The sequence below is a fragment of the Olea europaea genome, chromosome 2, assembly GCF_002742605.1.
Source record: "Olea europaea var. sylvestris chromosome 2, O_europaea_v1, whole genome shotgun sequence".
Lineage (NCBI taxonomy): Eukaryota > Viridiplantae > Streptophyta > Magnoliopsida > Lamiales > Oleaceae > Olea > Olea europaea.
This window is the reverse complement of record NC_036238.1, coordinates 29296723-29314447: the sequence shown is the minus strand read 5'-3', so window position 1 is coordinate 29314447 and position 17725 is coordinate 29296723. Positions and strand designations below refer to the sequence as shown.

The 17725-nt window shown below is 32.9% G+C and overlaps 1 protein-coding gene across 3 annotated transcripts in view; it reads right to left on the bottom strand.

The window, feature by feature from the left end:
- LOC111370030 (squamosa promoter-binding-like protein 9) overlaps positions 1 to 10278 on the bottom strand; it is a 12926-nt gene extending 2648 nt beyond the window's left edge. Inside the window, exons 1-2 of one of the 3 annotated variants that reach the window (XM_022991747.1) lie at positions 10193 to 10278; positions 3389 to 3758 (exon numbers count right to left, since the gene is read on the bottom strand). In XM_022991747.1, the coding sequence (XP_022847515.1) occupies positions 3389 to 3732 (344 nt within the window). In that variant the 5' untranslated portion in view covers positions 3733 to 3758; positions 10193 to 10278. Of the gene's footprint in view, positions 1 to 3388; positions 4083 to 10192 lie in introns of those variants that run through there. The other 2 variants (XM_022991749.1, XM_022991744.1) reach the window with 2 other exon arrangements.
- Positions 10279 to 17725: the final 7447 nt, after the last annotated feature.

The following is a 17725-nucleotide window of genomic DNA, read 5'->3' as shown; positions in this document are numbered from 1 at the left end:
GTCCCCCAAATTTAAAATTTTTTTTTTTTTTTTTTTTTTTTTTGGTCAATATGACACTCTAGCAAAACTATTACGATACATTTTTTTTTTTTTAATGTTCTCAAACGAAAATATATAAGTTGAATCAGGTATTATAGAGTGCACTCAGGCATAATCCCAAACTCAACCTCAACCCCAACCCGACTCCTCAACACCCCCCACAGGGAAAAAAGAAAGAAAGAAAAAAAAGAAAGAAAGATAGAAGAACAATAGAAAGAAAATAAGGAATTTCTCAAGGGTAAATTCTGGTCCTGTACGCATTAGCTTCTTTGGAAATCAGTCAGGTCCCACTCCTACCACCTCTTATGGCATCTACATAATATCACCTTTTAAAGTGTCTCATGTGCGTAGTCCTTCAAAAGAATCAAAACTATAATTTTAAAGTGTTTTCTGTGCTTAGAAGAATTCACTAATTGATCCCAAATTTAGTGAACTTAGCAAATATTCATTATCAGCCAGAGGGTGTATGACATGAGATTTGAGATGATACACAAATCCAAATTACAGATGCTAGGCTTAGAGAAGAACACAGAAATGGAAAATTGCACAAGTTCCTGTGAAATTGGGTTATTTTAAATGTGCATGCATATGTCCACAATGCTTAGATGTTAGAAAATCGACTGCACTATCTGGCTATTCTTATTCACATATTTCGATTTTTTAAAAATTTCAGAAAAGACATTTGTTTCTATAATTGTCCTCGTCCTGGTCTGTAAAGAGAATTCAACAACAAGAGCTAGGAAACCTCGTCTTCTAATGGCAATATTTGTTCTGCTTCTTGAACAGAATCTGAAATTTACAGTAGATATTAAATCAACTTGCCATATGTTTTACTATCAGAAACACACTTTAGCTATATTTATCAAGAAAAACAATTTAAATAATGAAGCAGGATGCTATCCCTTCTGTGCATTTCTTGCATCTCAGTTTACATGATGATGACAAGTAAATTTTGTCTTATTATTGAAATAAAGTTTATACACGTGCCCTATTGCAGTGAATCGTAAGATTTCCAAAACTCCACCAGCTTTCATGCTTCCATCCACCTAATACATAGCCAAGGGTCAACAGATATATGCCACTCAAATATCATCAAGGGAAGATATAGTTTAATATAAATAGCATAATCTTGAAGAAAACATTCCCTTTTCCTATTCCTGCTTCTCCCTTCACTCAATTTATATATGACCCAACGATTCATTTCCTTAATTTCTGAACGTAATTAAAGTGGCTTTTTTATTCATTTTCCGAATTCTTTCAGTTATTATTGTGATTGCATTTCATTTCCCAACATATTCAAGCACGAAATCATTAAACACTCATAACACAAGATATATACCCTTGTATCTCCACATATTTAATTTAATATTAGAACTTATATCCCTTTCAAGATGTAGTATAGCGACTCACAGCCAACATTTATTCATTTAATTGTAAAATAGCTTAACACCATAACATTAGTAATAGAACTCCTCAAAGCCTCTCTGAAGGTAACTAAAGTTGGCTACATTGTGCTGAAAAGTGGAACTAATTTTCATCCGTAGATTAATTCAATTTACATGGATTAAATATTTACGAGATAAGAGTAATTTCAAACAGTTGCAAAATATAAATGAACACTGTAGGGAGAAATAAATAAACATAAATTTCTCGATAAATGCAAGAAATCATATTCAAAAAAAGGTTGAACCCCAACCTCGAGGGTATCCACCGTCCCGCCCCTGAAGCATTGAAATCATATTCATGTTATGGAAAACCTATAAGTACTCATGTAGACAAGTCATCTGAAAATAAGAAATCTTCAGCAAAGCATATGAGACCAAATTTTTATCTTCCATCCTCTTTCCTAATAAGTCTTGTGCTAGTGCCTGAAAAGGCGAAGGGCGTGCATATAACCATGCACCCAACCAAGAAGGATGAGAAGCAAACAAAAAGAGAAAAAATCACAAATACACACATATAAGAGGATGGGGAAGAAGTACAAATCCTATGTTTTTAAATGGAGAAATGTATTATAAATGTTAAAGAAGATGTCAATTTTGTCAAAAATGACCGTCAAAGATGTCCAAAATGCAGTGGATTCGACCTTTTTGTATACTTTCAAAGAAGAAGAATCTTAAGAAGATATGACATGGTTTCTTGAACTAGTGCGAGCAACCATACCTATGAAACCAAAGACATGCTTGCCCATATGGACAAATTAGCTAATGACAAAGTAACCTAAGGATATTTATCACAAATTGCAGTTCGACGAGTAAAATAAAAGGGAACAAAAGTTGAGTTGCTGAACATAATTGAGAAATTTAGTTGTTGGTTCACAATATCAAGTCCACAAGAGTGTCTGATACAAGAGGATCTTCATGTGGCAGGTTGCTAAATACATGACTAATTTTGGGAAGAATAGGGTATTAATATATAAATATATGTACTTTATTGATTTCTCAATTTTGCAAGATTAAAATACCATTTCAAACAGTCATTTAACACTGTGTGAGTAAAGCTCAAGAGAGCAAATCTTTTTACTTCAAAGTTTTTCTTAGTATTTCTTAAGTGTGCGCCGTCCTACCTTCCAACTGGTTGCGCCACTCAATCAATTTGTCACATATTTAGCTAATGAAGCGGCAGGGTTAAGAAAATTATCCAATAATATTTATTTTCTAGTTCTACATCGAATTCCATATTGAGTTTACTACGAATGTGCTGAGCCTGGATCTCATTAGCTTGGCCCAACCAGGTCAATGGACGGGAAATAGCCAGGCACTGGAGAACCAAGCTCGGTCTCATTATTGAAAGCCCGCAAACCAATTCGGTATGTTAACAAGAAAACAATTAAGAACATGAATTTACTGCCTTTTCGTTTTGTGTTGGGCCATTCACTAAAACACGAAAAATCCATGTACTAAACATCAACAATTTACATAATAAATCATACAACAAAACCCAATTCCACCAAAATCCCAATCAAAATCTTGAATGAACTTCAAAAGGCCTTTACACTGGGAAATCAAAAGGGAACGTCCTCAGTATCAGTAAAAACTCCCTCAAGGATTTTAAAATTCTAATATAATCATCCAAAATATATATATATATATATATATACTTCTCTATATATATATATATATATATATATATATATATATATATATATATATGACAAACTACGAATCCAACCCACAGTGACTATAAACTGACACACAATATCATAATGAAACACACGTAACCAACAAAAATAATATAAAAAAAATTCCTATACATATGAACCTATTGTATGAAAATGTGTACACTGTTGCAGGTATATGGATTGGAATTAAGCTATACAGAGAGGGGAGAGAGAGAAAGAAAAGCTGACCTGCTGCATTGCTGGCAAAACCTTTGCTCAAGGCCTGCAACAATGACTTTTCGAAACTTGGAGTGCATACCACAGACTTTGTGCCTAGAATAGTAAGCCTTAGAATCACTCAGATCTATCTGACACCCTTCCACTTGACACCTGGGTGGCTGGCCACCCTGTACCCCACCACCCCTCCCCTTCTTTGCCGGCACCGGTGGAGGAAGCCCGAAAGCCACCACTGGCGACGGCCCACATCCAGTTTTAGCCTGGACCCCACTGCCCACATCCTCAAAATATATTTTCTTGCCAAAGTTCAAGCTATTGAGTGAGTCTTGCGCACCAGAAGCACAACCCTTTTCCATTCTTGGTGTCTAAAACCCATTCATCACTGCCATGCCATCCGAGTCAAATAAGTAATAACTAGAGACAGAAATCCAATAAAAAAGTGTAAGATGCGATATTTTTTGTTAATCTTGATTTGGGTGTGTGCGCGCCTTTTTTGGGTTTCAGAGGCTAGTGGCGGAAGTGCACAGGTGTAAAGTAGACACCTGATAATGAGCCATAACGCCAGCTCGGGGATTGTGCTGAGTTTTTAGAATTCTTAAGCGACTCTGATCTGCAAAAGCAGAGAGAGAGAGAGAGAGAGGTGTTATAACTTTTAAGTATTTTTTGAGTTCTCAGAGAATCTTATACATAATAGAAATTATTTTTAAATTTAGAGAACAATTTTTTTATACACTTTAACAAGTTCTTTATTTTGATTCTTTATTTTATTTTTTTAATGAATATTTAATAATTTCTTCACATATTTTATTTAAATATAATTTTTTATATATTAATGACCAATTAATTCAAATGTAATTTGAAAATTTTAAATTGCAGAGTATTGAAATTCATAATATATTAAATGCAATTATTGTACATTAAGAATATAGAATGAATTTGACTCTCTAAATTTGGAGAGAAACACTCTCTACTTTAAAAACTTAAAATAAAAAGTCTCTTGAAAATTATTTTTAAATATTGACTCTCTAAAATAAAGAGTATTTTGTATTTAAAGCATCTCTTGAAGTTGCTCCACCACTTTATTTTTCCAGTCGCTAACTCAACTATTATTTTTGAAAGGAGAAAATTGCAATTGAGATCTCTAAACTTTGTGAATAAAATGTTTAAACCTTTTTACAGCTTTTTCTAAATTATGAGTGCTCGATTTTTGAGTTTCGGACCATATGAGTTCTACACCGTTTATTTTGTCATTAGAAGTACTTTTAAGGGTTGCTTTAGTAAATCACCCATTTTCCTTCTGAAAAATATATTGACATTACCATTTACCTATTCAATAACTTCTCAAAAACCCTCTTTTAACAATAAAAAATTTTAGTTGTCGTGTAGAAAATCATGAATGTCTCTATAACTATAGTTCCCAATTAGAATTATACTTGTAGACTCATAGTATAACTCACATGCACGGTATCATTACATGCATCGAAATTTGAAAGTTAAAAGAACTCTTAGAAACATAGAAAAGCAAACCTAAACATCCATATTTACAAAAACTTTCTCAATTCGTACCACACCAATCGAATCTACCTATACCCGTAACCTATAGGCCCTACATACACTTAAACCTACTCTACTGGTTTTCACTTATTTTTAGAAGCTATTTTTTCTTATTTGCAAGGTTAAATGGGGTGGTGGTGTGGGGAAGAAGAGAAAAGAGAGGTTTTACTCATATATAATCGTCGGTGGTAGTTGATACTCCTAATAATAGTAAAAGAAATAATATTGAAATCTTTACTTGTAGTATTCTGATATATGAGAGTGTGTGTGTCCGTATATATAACTAGGAAGAGAGGTCAAGTTCTAGGATAGTAAAGGAACGATTCGTAAAAGTTGCAATTTATCATGACGATTAAGCATATTTTATATAGAGTTAAAGAGACTCGTGGGTGGTAAAAGTAATTGATACAACATGTTTGATTACTAAGGATTAAATTATTTTGAATCTTTCAATAAATTATGCAATAAATTGAGAAAATCTATCAGTCCTTAATTTTTCATTAAACTTTTTCTGGAAAGTTTTTGAACTTTCAATATTGAATCCTACTAGATGAAGAAAATCTATTTTGCCATTATATAGTCGTAATCTTGCACTTTGTTTAGGTCTCTAAAAGTAATTTTGGTAATCAATTCCAGACTCTATATAAGTACATGAATGTGTAAAAGAAAAAAAGGATCTCTAACTGAAATCTCATAAGCACTTTTTTGACCCCCATTTTTTCAAATTAAAATAGGTGGAATATTATTTTTATTGAAAATGAGTGGTTGAAAAGGAACGAAATTTTTTTGATTTACGTGTCATATTATTTTATGGAAAATTGTGTGATCGAAAATAAGAGAGTAGAAAATTGAAATTTAATTTAATGGGGCCAAACAGGGGCTATAACTAATGCAAAGACTTCTTCAGTCGCAAACTTCAGTACAAATATACATCTTCCAAGCCAACTCGGATAAGGTATTCCTTGCATTTCAATTTGAACAAATTTCTTTTCTCAGCTTTTCCCAGACTCCAGGTCCTCTGGGATGAGAATTTACACAAGTCTTCATGCAAAAATTCTGTGAGCATGCTAAGAGAGTGCTCAAGGTCCTTTTCATCTACGATGGAAGCTTATATCATTTACAAGATTGTTTCAATTACATCCTTCAATTGTTTAAGAATGTGAGATGTTTTAAGTATCTTTATGACTTCCCCACAGTTCAAACCAGTATTTACTAAACAATCGAATCTCTCTTGAAGTCTAACTTCTTTGCCTTAAAACAATTTGGGAGCTCATTCCATTTTATTTGACTTATCTAGAAAGCCCAGGTTTAACGAGAACCTTAGTTTTCAGCTGATATTTTGCGGAACAGCGGAAACAAGGTACTTAACTCATTCCTTGTGGATCCGAAATTCAACAAGAACCCAATAAAAAATAGGTCGAGTGTCCTAATCCCTCAAGAAAAAGCTCTGGATGCAGAGTAATGAATCCTCCTAATTGTTCTTCAATGTAGCTCGTGTTTCTTAATAAGTGTAAAAGCTCAAGCGTACAGTTCCAACTGTAAGAATATCCTTCAAACATATGCTCCTCAAGCCAGTTGTATCCAATTCGTGTATTCTTCAACTTTCACAGAACCTCAACGAAATCCCAGTTCATATATCTCCACGAAAGACAAAGACATGAAGCATTAACCTTAGTAGCAAGAGACTGAAATAACCGTAATTGTTCAAAAGATTGTAGCTTTGAATGCAAAAAACCCACAATCATACTTAAAATCCAAGTTCTTCCTTAATAAATCTTTCCTATTTTATTTTGTGTGGTGCCATAATTGTTAGGTTTTGTGACTCAAATATGGTTAGGAGTCTTGTGAGATTGCGTATTTGATTTTTACTTGGAAAGGAAGATTGTATCCAGGTTGAATAAGGAAAGTAAATCCCCTCTCGGTTGAAGTTCTATGCACAATTATAACCTAATTTTAACAAATTTTCTTACCTTTTAGGACTCTTCTAGGGTTTGGAATGTGTCCTATAAATACAAGGCTTTTCTGTCAGTTTTGTTAAAACATTACTGAAGCATCTGTAATTTCTCTCCATATTGTCAGTTAATATATATTGTCCCTCTACGATTAACTCTATTTATTCTTCTTTGCTTTTAATCTTTTTTTAGTTGTGATCTTTATTATTTCATATTGTATCATTAATTTCATTCATTACAATTCCTCTAAGTCCAATAAGTAATATCAGAGCTTGGTTCTTTCTTCTGTGGATTTGTTGAAGTTTTTTTTATAGATGACTGCCATGAAGTATGACATCTCGCTGCTAGATCGCAATATAAGATTTTCTTTGTGGCAAGTAAAGATGAGGGCTATTCTGACGCAGTTGAATTTGGACGATACTAGGTTTTGAGAAGATGCAAACTAATTGGACAACGAAGGGATCAGAAGGCTTTATCGCAGATCCATCTTCATTTATCCAACAATATTCTACAGGATGTCTTGAAAGAGAAAATAACGGCTGCTTTATGGTTAAAATTGGAGCAGTTATACATGACTGAAAGTCTCACGAGCAAACTGGCTCTAAAGCAGAAACCATATTCTCATCGCATGGCTGAAGGAGGGTCACTAGAGGACCATATTGCTGTGTTCAAGGAAATAGTTACAGATCTGGAAACGTTAAAGGTTAAGTATAATGAAGAGGATCTGACCTTGATCCTGTTGTGTTCGCTGCCTAACTCTTATGCGTTGTTTCGGGACACTATTTTGTATAGCAGGGATACTTTGACTATAGACGACGTTTATGGTGCTTTGTACTCAAAGAAAAAGTTGAAGTATTTGGTTTGAGCTACATCGAGGGAAAAGGAAGCTCTTGTACCTCATGGTGGTCGACGGAGGGACAGATCGAAGAATAACTCAATTTGTTTTGCTTCTACTACAGATGTAAGGGATATATTTGGAAGGATTGCGATAAATTGTAGGCTAAAAGTATTTTAGCTTCAAATCGTGGAGCGCAATCTTTGACTTTAGACGAAACAAATGTAGTTGAAGATTTTTCAGAAGGTGGAGATGTGATGTTGACCGTGGTATCTGACGTGAAATTTAGGCCTGACAAGGAGTGGATTCTTGATTCAGCATGTTTGCATCATATGTGTTCCAGTCGAAATTTCTTTCAAACATATGAGGCTGTTCAACTGGGTGGAGTTGTAATGGAAAACTACTAATCTTGTCGTATTACTAGGATTTGTCATGTCAAATTTAGGTTATGGGATAGGACAGTCGGATCAATTGATCAAGTTCGATATGTTCCAGACCTGAAAAAGAATCTCATCTCGCTTAGTACTTTAGATGCAAAAGGATATAAATTCTCTGGTGAAGGTGGAGTCTTGAAGGTCCGAAGGAGTGTCCGAGTTGTATTGGAGGGATGAAAGAAGTCTTAATTGTACATCTTACAGAGAAGCGCAGAATTAGTTAAGAGATAGCTGGACAAGTTCAGTACCGTGATGGATATTCAGTTTGGTATAGTACCTCTTGTAATAGGCTCTGAGTTGGTTCAGAACATTACTTATGGAAGTATTGGTGATTTCGCTTTGCCACCAATTTCAGCATATACACTGTGTTCAGTTATTAGGGTTGGACTCATTGAGCATGGGTACAATGGTATTAGTGATGTATGTAATGCTTTCGGGATCGTTGAAAGTGACAGTTCTAGCAAGGGTCATTCTGATCAGGCATTTGGTGTGGTTTCTGCTACAGAGTGTATTTCGACCCTGTTTGATAAACATTAATTCCTTGGTGAAATTTTGGGAACCCGAGAGTAGGGCTCAGGTGTTGCTTGTGGACGCCGTGCAGAGAACGATGGTTTATATGGAGAGTTTTGGCAACTCTATTGAGGAGACTAGCCATTTCATTTCGATGCAAATGAGTTTATTTCTTAGGTGGAGAAATTTTGTGAAGCTCCGCTCATTGCATCGGAATATGAGTCAAGGTGGAGATTGTTACGTTTTGTGACTCAAATATGGTTAGGAGTCTTATGAGATTGTGTATTTGATTTTTATTTGGAAGGGAAGATTGTATCCAAATTGAATAAGGAAAGGAAATCCTCTCTCGATCGAAGTTCTATGTGCAATTATAACCTAATTTTAATAGATTTTCTTACTTTTTAGAACTCGTCTAGGGTTTGGAACGTGGCCTATAAATACAAGCCTCCCGTTAGTTTTGTTGAAACATTATTGTTGTGTCTATAATTTATCTCCATATTGTCAGTTAAGATACATCATTTATCTGCGATTAACTCTCTTTGTTCTTCTTTACTTTTAATCTTGTTTCTTGCTGTGATCTTTATTATTTCATATTGTGTCATTAATCTCATTCATTACAATCCATCCGAATTCAACAATAATTACACAAAACATAGTAGTTCTCCAATGACAATTGATCATCATTCAAGAATATCAAATTCTGATGAAAATTTGAGAAAACTCTGAAGGATTCAAACCTATGCTTTCAGGGAATGCCTCAAACCCATTAATGGGATGGTACCCCCAAAAACCTCACTGTAGACAACCCAAAATCTGTCATTGTGATAAGCCTCCAGTTTTAGAGAGCCAGGAAGACTTGAGAAGGAGAAGCAGCAACAGGGTGTCTATTACAAGGGCAAGTTGGGAGAAGTTAGTTAGAGAATGACTATAATTAAGAGTAGAGGGAAGCTTAGTAGGCAGGCAGTGTTTTCGAAAGTGATGTTTCTCGTTTATAGCTTCCTATAGGCTTTGTTATCTGATTTTTGTAATTCTCTCAATATTCAATTAGAAGTTGATATCTCATTACCCTGTTCATCTTATTTCCAGATTGAGTCTCAACATATTGTTGTTAACTTTTCTCAACAACTTTCCAAGAAAATATAGTGAGTTTCTACTCATTCTCAACGTTCATGAACTGTAAACTCTTGGTAGGAATGCAAATAATCCAATAAAACAGCTTGTGCTTCTTGTATAACTTCACTCAGTTTTTGCAATGATTCATCAATAGTTTCACCCTTCTATAATTTAACAACTTCATTGGTTCCATAAAACCTAAGGTTCTATAAAATGTGATATGACCTGGCTATAAAAATTGAGTTTTGACAATCTTAACTTATTCTCGGTGCCAAAAAAAATAATAATAATTCACTTGATAATAGAGGGATTCCTAAGTTTCTACAAATGGGTCATTGGTAGATCAAATACGTGAAATCCAGGAACGGTGAGTGAAAAAATTAACCATGGGCTTTTAAGCTTCATGTAAAATTTATACCTTGACGGTTATTCGTGGGGTTTGGGTTGTAAGAAGTCAAACTCCAGAAGGCGGTGCCGCCGCACTGACGGCCATTGTAAACTAGTGTTTCGTCCGTCAAGAATGTCGAGGAAATAGCCATTTGGGTTTAATGGGCTTGCGCCAAATTCTAAAGATTCTATCAAAGTAAGCCCAATGCCTTAAGGGTCGGGGCAATGCGTTTTTAAATGGACCTACATAACAGGGCCCTATATCAAAATGGGTCGGAATTAGCAGTGGTCTCGGAAGGTGGGGGGTTTGTTTGGACCTTTTTATGTATGTGCTCTTTGGTCCCAGACGTGGTGGGCAATCTGATATTTGGCGGGTCGGATTTTTAATTATTCTTTGGAAAAATTGTAAGGTTTAAAAAATAATTGAGAGACCGTTCTGACAAATCTAGAAAATACAAGGACAGAGATAGACAAATACGCGAAAACTGTCCTACAAAATTTTGGGAACTCAGGGACTAATGTACTGATGAATTAAACTAGTCAAACAGGCTCAATGACAGAACTTATTTACTGGGAATGAGTTGACAGTTTTAATTAGCTACTTTTTGTTTTACTTTTTTTCAACTGTCAATGAAATTTCGTCAAATATATGTGTAAAAAAGCCTGTCAATGAGCATGTTCCTATAGCAGACTTGTGTACTAATTGTCAAGAGGGTGTGTTTCCCAACGGAGATGAATTGTCAATCAAACAAGGTCATTAATCGCTTCAAAAGCAGCTGAATAAAAGTAGGACAACTTCCTAGAACTAATATGGTGGTCAATATTTTAGTAGTTCAAAATTTATTTGGTCAAAAAAAATGTTCTTTCTTGCTACATAACCAAGATAATGACACTTAAAAAATATACGAGTTAAAACTTAAATTTGTGTGAAAATGCATGGGCAGCTGTACGTAGGCCGTGCCATGACTAGTTTGCCTTTACAATCGGGACTTCTTGTACCCGAACATATCAGTCTCTATATTTAAAAAAATAATAATAAATAAATAAAAATAGAGAAACTTGTGAAAACTTTTATCGTCTCAAAGTTATAACATGGCATGACCCAGATATAAGTGAGTAATTTCCTAAATCAAATGTAAAAGATGTATTGCTTATTCTGAATTTCTTACTATGCATACATGCTTATACATTTTGAAGATAGATATCGAAAAAATAGAAAAAGAAAAAAGAAACACAAAAGAATATAATAATCAAGTATAATGAGAGAAATGAAAATTAGAAATGAATTTACAGTCAATCAAAGATTTCACGTGGATTTTTTTCCGTTACTCTGTTCATCTTCAGTTGTGAGTAGGGTTCGGATTGCTCGGTGATTTCTTCCTCAAGCTTTGATCCACAACTTTCTTGAGCTTGTTCTTGGCACCAATAATACTCAATTGGCCATTTGGACTTGACTGCAAAGATTTTAACAATTTTCTTGCCTTAAATCTTCCTTTTGAAGGTACATTTATTTTGTGGTTGTGAAGATGTAATGAAGAACACAGTAGACTAGTATAAACTAGAATAATTATGAGAGCAAAAATAGAAGGCATATTTGATCTGTATTTCATTTTCATCTGAAAAAAAGAGTGACAGAGAGAAAAAGACTTGGGAAAATTTTTATATAGGTAGATGGAGTAAGACACACGTAGTATTTACATAACATTTTAGAAAATAAAAACACTACTTTTTGTATATTTCAAAGCAAGGGCATAAATAAAGGGAAAATTGCACGGTTAGTCCAAGTCCTTTTTAAATTGTCACTGACTCATATCTTTAACCTTCTAAAATTTGGTTTCGTTTATCGATTTATAGTGACGCCTAGAAGTTTTAAGTGAAACATGTTTTTGCGATGGCCACACGACAATTTAATGTTGATTTAGATGTAGGTTTTCATTGTTAAATGTTAATCACGCAAATTATAATAAAGATTGAGGAATAATATGCCCATGTTTAAATATTGAAACTAATTTACTACACAAACAATAAAGTCGAGATTAATGGTGCAACCTTCTCTGAAAAATATGAAGCAAGCTTTCCAGGTGGTTACCACAAATCCCCACGGGCTACAAGGGCAACCACTTTTTTCACATACTAGTCGCTATCACGTGCGTTACACGAATTTTGTATTTATCGTATTTTTATTAGTGTATGAATTTTAGTTTTTTTGGAAAGTTTTTGAAACAATATCTAAAAATATTTTCATGATATAAGAAAATAATTGCAAATTATTTTTACAATTGCATAACAGTATGTTATCTAGTAAAAATATACTTGTATATTTCATACTTGAATTAGAAATATACAAAATATTTTGCTTGTATTCTTTGGTTGTGTTGATATGATTGAGTTGAATGTAAAGATTATATTTCTAAAATTTTTGTAATTCAATATTGTAAATTAAAAAAAACTCTCAACACAGTGCGAAAAGAGTTGAACTATGTGCGGAGTAAAAAAAACCTCTCCACACAATGCGGAGAGATGACAAACCAACTCTCCACATAGTACGGAGAGCAAAAAAAACTCTCCGCACTGTGTGGAGACAGTTAATCTCTTCACATAGTGCGGAGAGTTAGTCCGCACCATGGCAAATCTCTTCGTATAGTGTGGAGAGAAAAAAACTCTCCACACAGTGCGTGGAGAGTTGAACCATATGCGTAGTAAAAAAAAATGCGGAGAGAAAAATGACCTCTTTGCACAGTGCGGAGATAGTTGAACCATGTGCGGAGAGTTGGTAAACTTTCGCACAGTACGGAGTAAATAAAAAACTCTCCATACAGTGCGGAGAGATGACAAACCAACTCTCCGCATAGTACAAAGAGAAAAAAACTCTCCGTACAGTGTGGAGAGTTGTTTTCAAATTTCTTAATTACAAGTCAAATTTCAAAATTGCAAATTTTTCGTATATACAATGAAACAAAGTCGAAAAACATGGCTCAAAATCAATTATATCTTCTTTAAATTTTAGTCACAGCTCAATTTTTGAGCAAGCAAATCATATTTACGGTATTGAAAATGAGCTTTCTCGTGATTCATACAATGAAACAATATGTGAGTTGTGCAAATAAGGGGATATTAATAGTACCATGACATTACTTTCACAAGTGGAGGCTTTAGGGTACCACCCACATTCAATATTTTACACTTGCTCGATAACAACTCTTAGACATTAGAAGCGAATATAATTTTCAATGAAATTATACTTTCGGATTATAGGTCAAAAATTAAAGTGTTCAAAGAATTGCTCAAAAATTGTTTGAGAAAAGGCATCTTGGAACTTGCAGGTAAAGTCTCGAGAGTTTTTATTTTTCTCTTCACACTGTGCAGAGAGATAGTTTACCATTTATCCGCACTTTGCGGAGTATTTTTTCTCATGTGTGGAGATTTTTTTTTGTCTCATGGAATTTATATATACTAAAATTATTATTATTTTTTAATGTTGTTGGCATGATGCGTGTGCGGAAGAATATTTGTCAATCACCATAAACAAAATTCTTCACAAAATGCATAATAAATTTTCTTATTACGCTAATAAAATTACAATAAATTTTTTTTATAAATAATATAAAAAAATCATTTTTATCTTCAATAAAAAAAACACATTTAAAAATTAGCAATTTCATAACCTTTTTTTTTTAATTCTCGAAAATACAATTATAAAAAAGGAAACAATATTGAATTATAATATTTAATACTTAAGAAATTCAATATTAAATAAATTTTATACATTTATAACAAATTATAAATTCATATATGCAGCTTACCGTATATGCTGCCTACCGTATTTGCAGCATACCGTATTTGCAAACAACTTACCGTATTTGCACCTATCGTATATACTGCCTACCGTATTTGTAGCTTACTGTATATGCTGCTTACTGTATTTACAATCTACCGTATATGCTGTCTATCGTATTTGCAGTTTACTGTATTTTTATATACCGATTTTTTCACTTACATTTATCGAGAATGCAGAACACCGTACATTCACTTACAAAATCGAATTTCAAAAAAAAATTCAGATTTTTATTTTTTCGATATAAGTATAAAATAAATATTAAATATATATGAAGCATAAAATATAAATGCATATGAATATAGTGCTCAATCTTCAATTTTCCAATATTGTATTACACAAAATTTAGAAATCTAATAGTCACATTCAATTCAATCATATCAACACTATCAAAGAATATAAGCAAAATAATTTGTATAATATCGTATATTTTTTATTCAAGTATGAAATATACAAGTATATTTTTTCTAGATGACACAATACTGTTATGCAATTGTAAAAATAATCTGCAATTATTTTCTTGTATCGTGGAAATATTTCTAGATATTGTTTCAAAATTTTTTCAAAAAACTAAAATTCATACACTAATAAAAATTAGATAAATTCAAAATTCGTGCAACGCACGTGACAGTCACTGTGGGAGAGTTTTTTTTTGCACTGTATGAATTTTTTTTTTTGCTTTTTTTACTCCGCACAGTACGGAGAGTCCGCCCTTTGCGAGGAAAATGTTCACACAGATTGATAAAGAATTAGAGAAAAAATACAGAAATAGTGAAAAAATGAGCGATATCCAAAAGTCGATGAGTAAATTGTAAATAATTTATAGATGAGACAAACAACAAAATGAAGATTGAAGATACCAATGATTTAATTGGACGAAAAGGAACAATATTGCAAGAGAAAAATGTTGAAATGAAGTAAAACCAAAGTTTGAGGACTAAAATGCTAATATTAAAAAGCTGTGTCGAACTTCACAATAAAGATTTGAAAGTGCTACAGGTCAACTGGATGAGGAATGAAGTGAAAAGGATGAAGTATAATTAAGGCATTATCAAAAATTAATTTTCAGTCGAAGAAGTTATGTTTCAAATTTTTAGCCTTATATTGAGACCCAATTTTGGCATCGCGAACTTTCGAATTAGAAATATGATACTTAGAAGAATCGTATCTTTCAAATTAGTTTTTCAACGCATTTTGAATCGCCTTATTGAATATTGAGAGAGAGTTAAAACGATAAATCTAGAACGCATCAAAATCAACACATGAATAATAGATATTATGAATAATATCTATGATATGTGTAATAATCCTGTGAATCAATGTGTATTTTTCATATGAATTCGGATTAAGATTAGGATAGGACCGTGTAAAACATATGTTTAATATATATTGGAAAAGAATATTAAATAAAAGTGGATTATCGATTGTCTTGAATATATGAATTTATTAGATTAGGATTAGGAATTGAATTAAATAGTAATAGAGGGATTCACGATTCCAATACAAACATTTACATGTTAGATAAACACTTTATTTGCTTCGTTAGTATATGATTAATATAGAAAACATATAAATCGCAACTCTTTTAATGTTACCACACTTTGAATTTAATAGTAGCTATTGAACTACAAATTAGACTTTATTTATTGTGGGAACTATATTCTCAACTCACAAATCTTATTACTCGTTCAAAGATTTCGTACGCTTACGAATTTTATACAAACAATATGATTATGGTTCCTATATGTTAATTTGCTTTTGATGCAAGGACTCTTACAAATCAGTCGTGTTTATATCACATGCCAATGGTTTTCATCCGGTGTTTGTATTTCTTTAAAGTAAAAATATTTAATTTTCCTATTCATTTTCAACCACATATTCACACAATAAGGGTACATTTGATTACAAACATGGAATTTGTATAAAAATAAAATAAATTGTAAGTAATTCAATTGCCTATAATTTATTTGCATAAAAATTGTCAATTAAATATATTTGATCGATTTAATTTCCAACTTAAAAAATATTATACTTGTCTGTTTTTATTGATGCATAGATGAGAGAGAGAACGAGCGAGTAAATTCCCTGAAAGATAAAATTCTACTCTCCTTGAAGAAAATATTTTTCTTGATTTAGAGGAAAATATAGTTAAGTGACCAAAAGTAGGAAAATATGTTTCGTGGAAAAAAAATGACAATCGAACAGCATAAAAGGAGGAATTTAGATGAAAAAACACATGTTTTATGGCAAATATTGATAATCAAATGTACTCTAAAATATTTTGCACGTAAATTTAAAAATTTTCTTACTTTTTTAATGACACAATTTCCAATATATAATAACCATCAAAATAGGGGCTTCAGAACTTCATAAACCAAGATCTCTTTTGTTGCTCGACGTTGAAGTGCAAGGACTTCTAGAGGCAAGTGTTAAAGTTTAGTGCTTGTTTGGTAGGAATTTGGTTAATTGATTTTTTGATCGTTAGAGATAAAGTGGATCCGACTTGTGACATAAGAATTCAAAAATGACGTCTAGAATAGTGAAATAACAGTAAAAAATTTGGTTTTAATTGATTTAAATCTATACCAAACAAGCACTTAGATTTTTGGTTGGCATGCTTGTGGAAGGTGTAAGTATTATACCCTAAGTCCAATCAATTTTGGACATAAATACTTTTGATATATAATTAATGCAATTTAATGACAGATCTATTATTTAATTAATAGACAATTAAATAAATAATAGAGTCCGTAGATTCAAATCTTCGTAATTTGTTAATCACAAGGAGTTGTGATTATGATATACAAATTACATCTGATTGAATCTTAAATCGTCCGTGGTCGTAAGTAATAACGAGATTCGGATATCGTTATTATGGATAGACCATCACGTGTAGCATTTCTTACTTGTGAAGTAAGTAGCTGATCTCACAAATTAAAGTGTGGTGACACTTAAATGACACGTGGATGTTTTGTTACAGAACATTGGAGACCCGTCAAGAGATTCCACATGGATAATTATCTGAGTGTTAGTGGTTAATCTCTAACGTTCGGTAGTGGAATTGGTCCTTAGACTTGAAGTCGTTATGGTACCTTATATGAGGATAGTCATACGTTGGCGGTGTTGGATATTGCTCTGCAAAGGGCCGCTAATACGACATCGTTCGGGTACGTCAAGAATCTTCTGAAGGTTGTGATTGACCAATAAATGATTCGTTACTCTTAGATAGTAGGAGATTATAATCTGCGTTTCATTCAATTAAGTCGATAACGAAATCCTTGGTCAAGGTGTACTCATAAGTCGAAAAGGAGTTTTCGACTTATATTAACTTAATAGTGGAGTGAAATATATAATCGAAATTCGGGATTGACACAATTTCATATCTCGTAATTGATCGGATCATATTGACAAAGGGACTATAGTCTCACGGTAAACGAACGAATTTGGTTTTGTCACACCACGTGACATTTCCTGTCACATGTATTGCCCTAACACATTGTTAGATGTTAATCAGGGACGACGAGTGTGAATTGACGATAAATTAAAAGAGTGTTTTTATTTATCAATTTTGATTAGATCAAAACAATATTTCAGTCGTTAGGCATCGTGGTCGGGAACCTAATGGGTCACATACAAATGAGAATTAGAAGATTGCAAATTGCCAGTTGGTTAATTTAACAATCGTTGGATAAATTAATTAATTGGATTTGTTATTTATATTCCCGAATT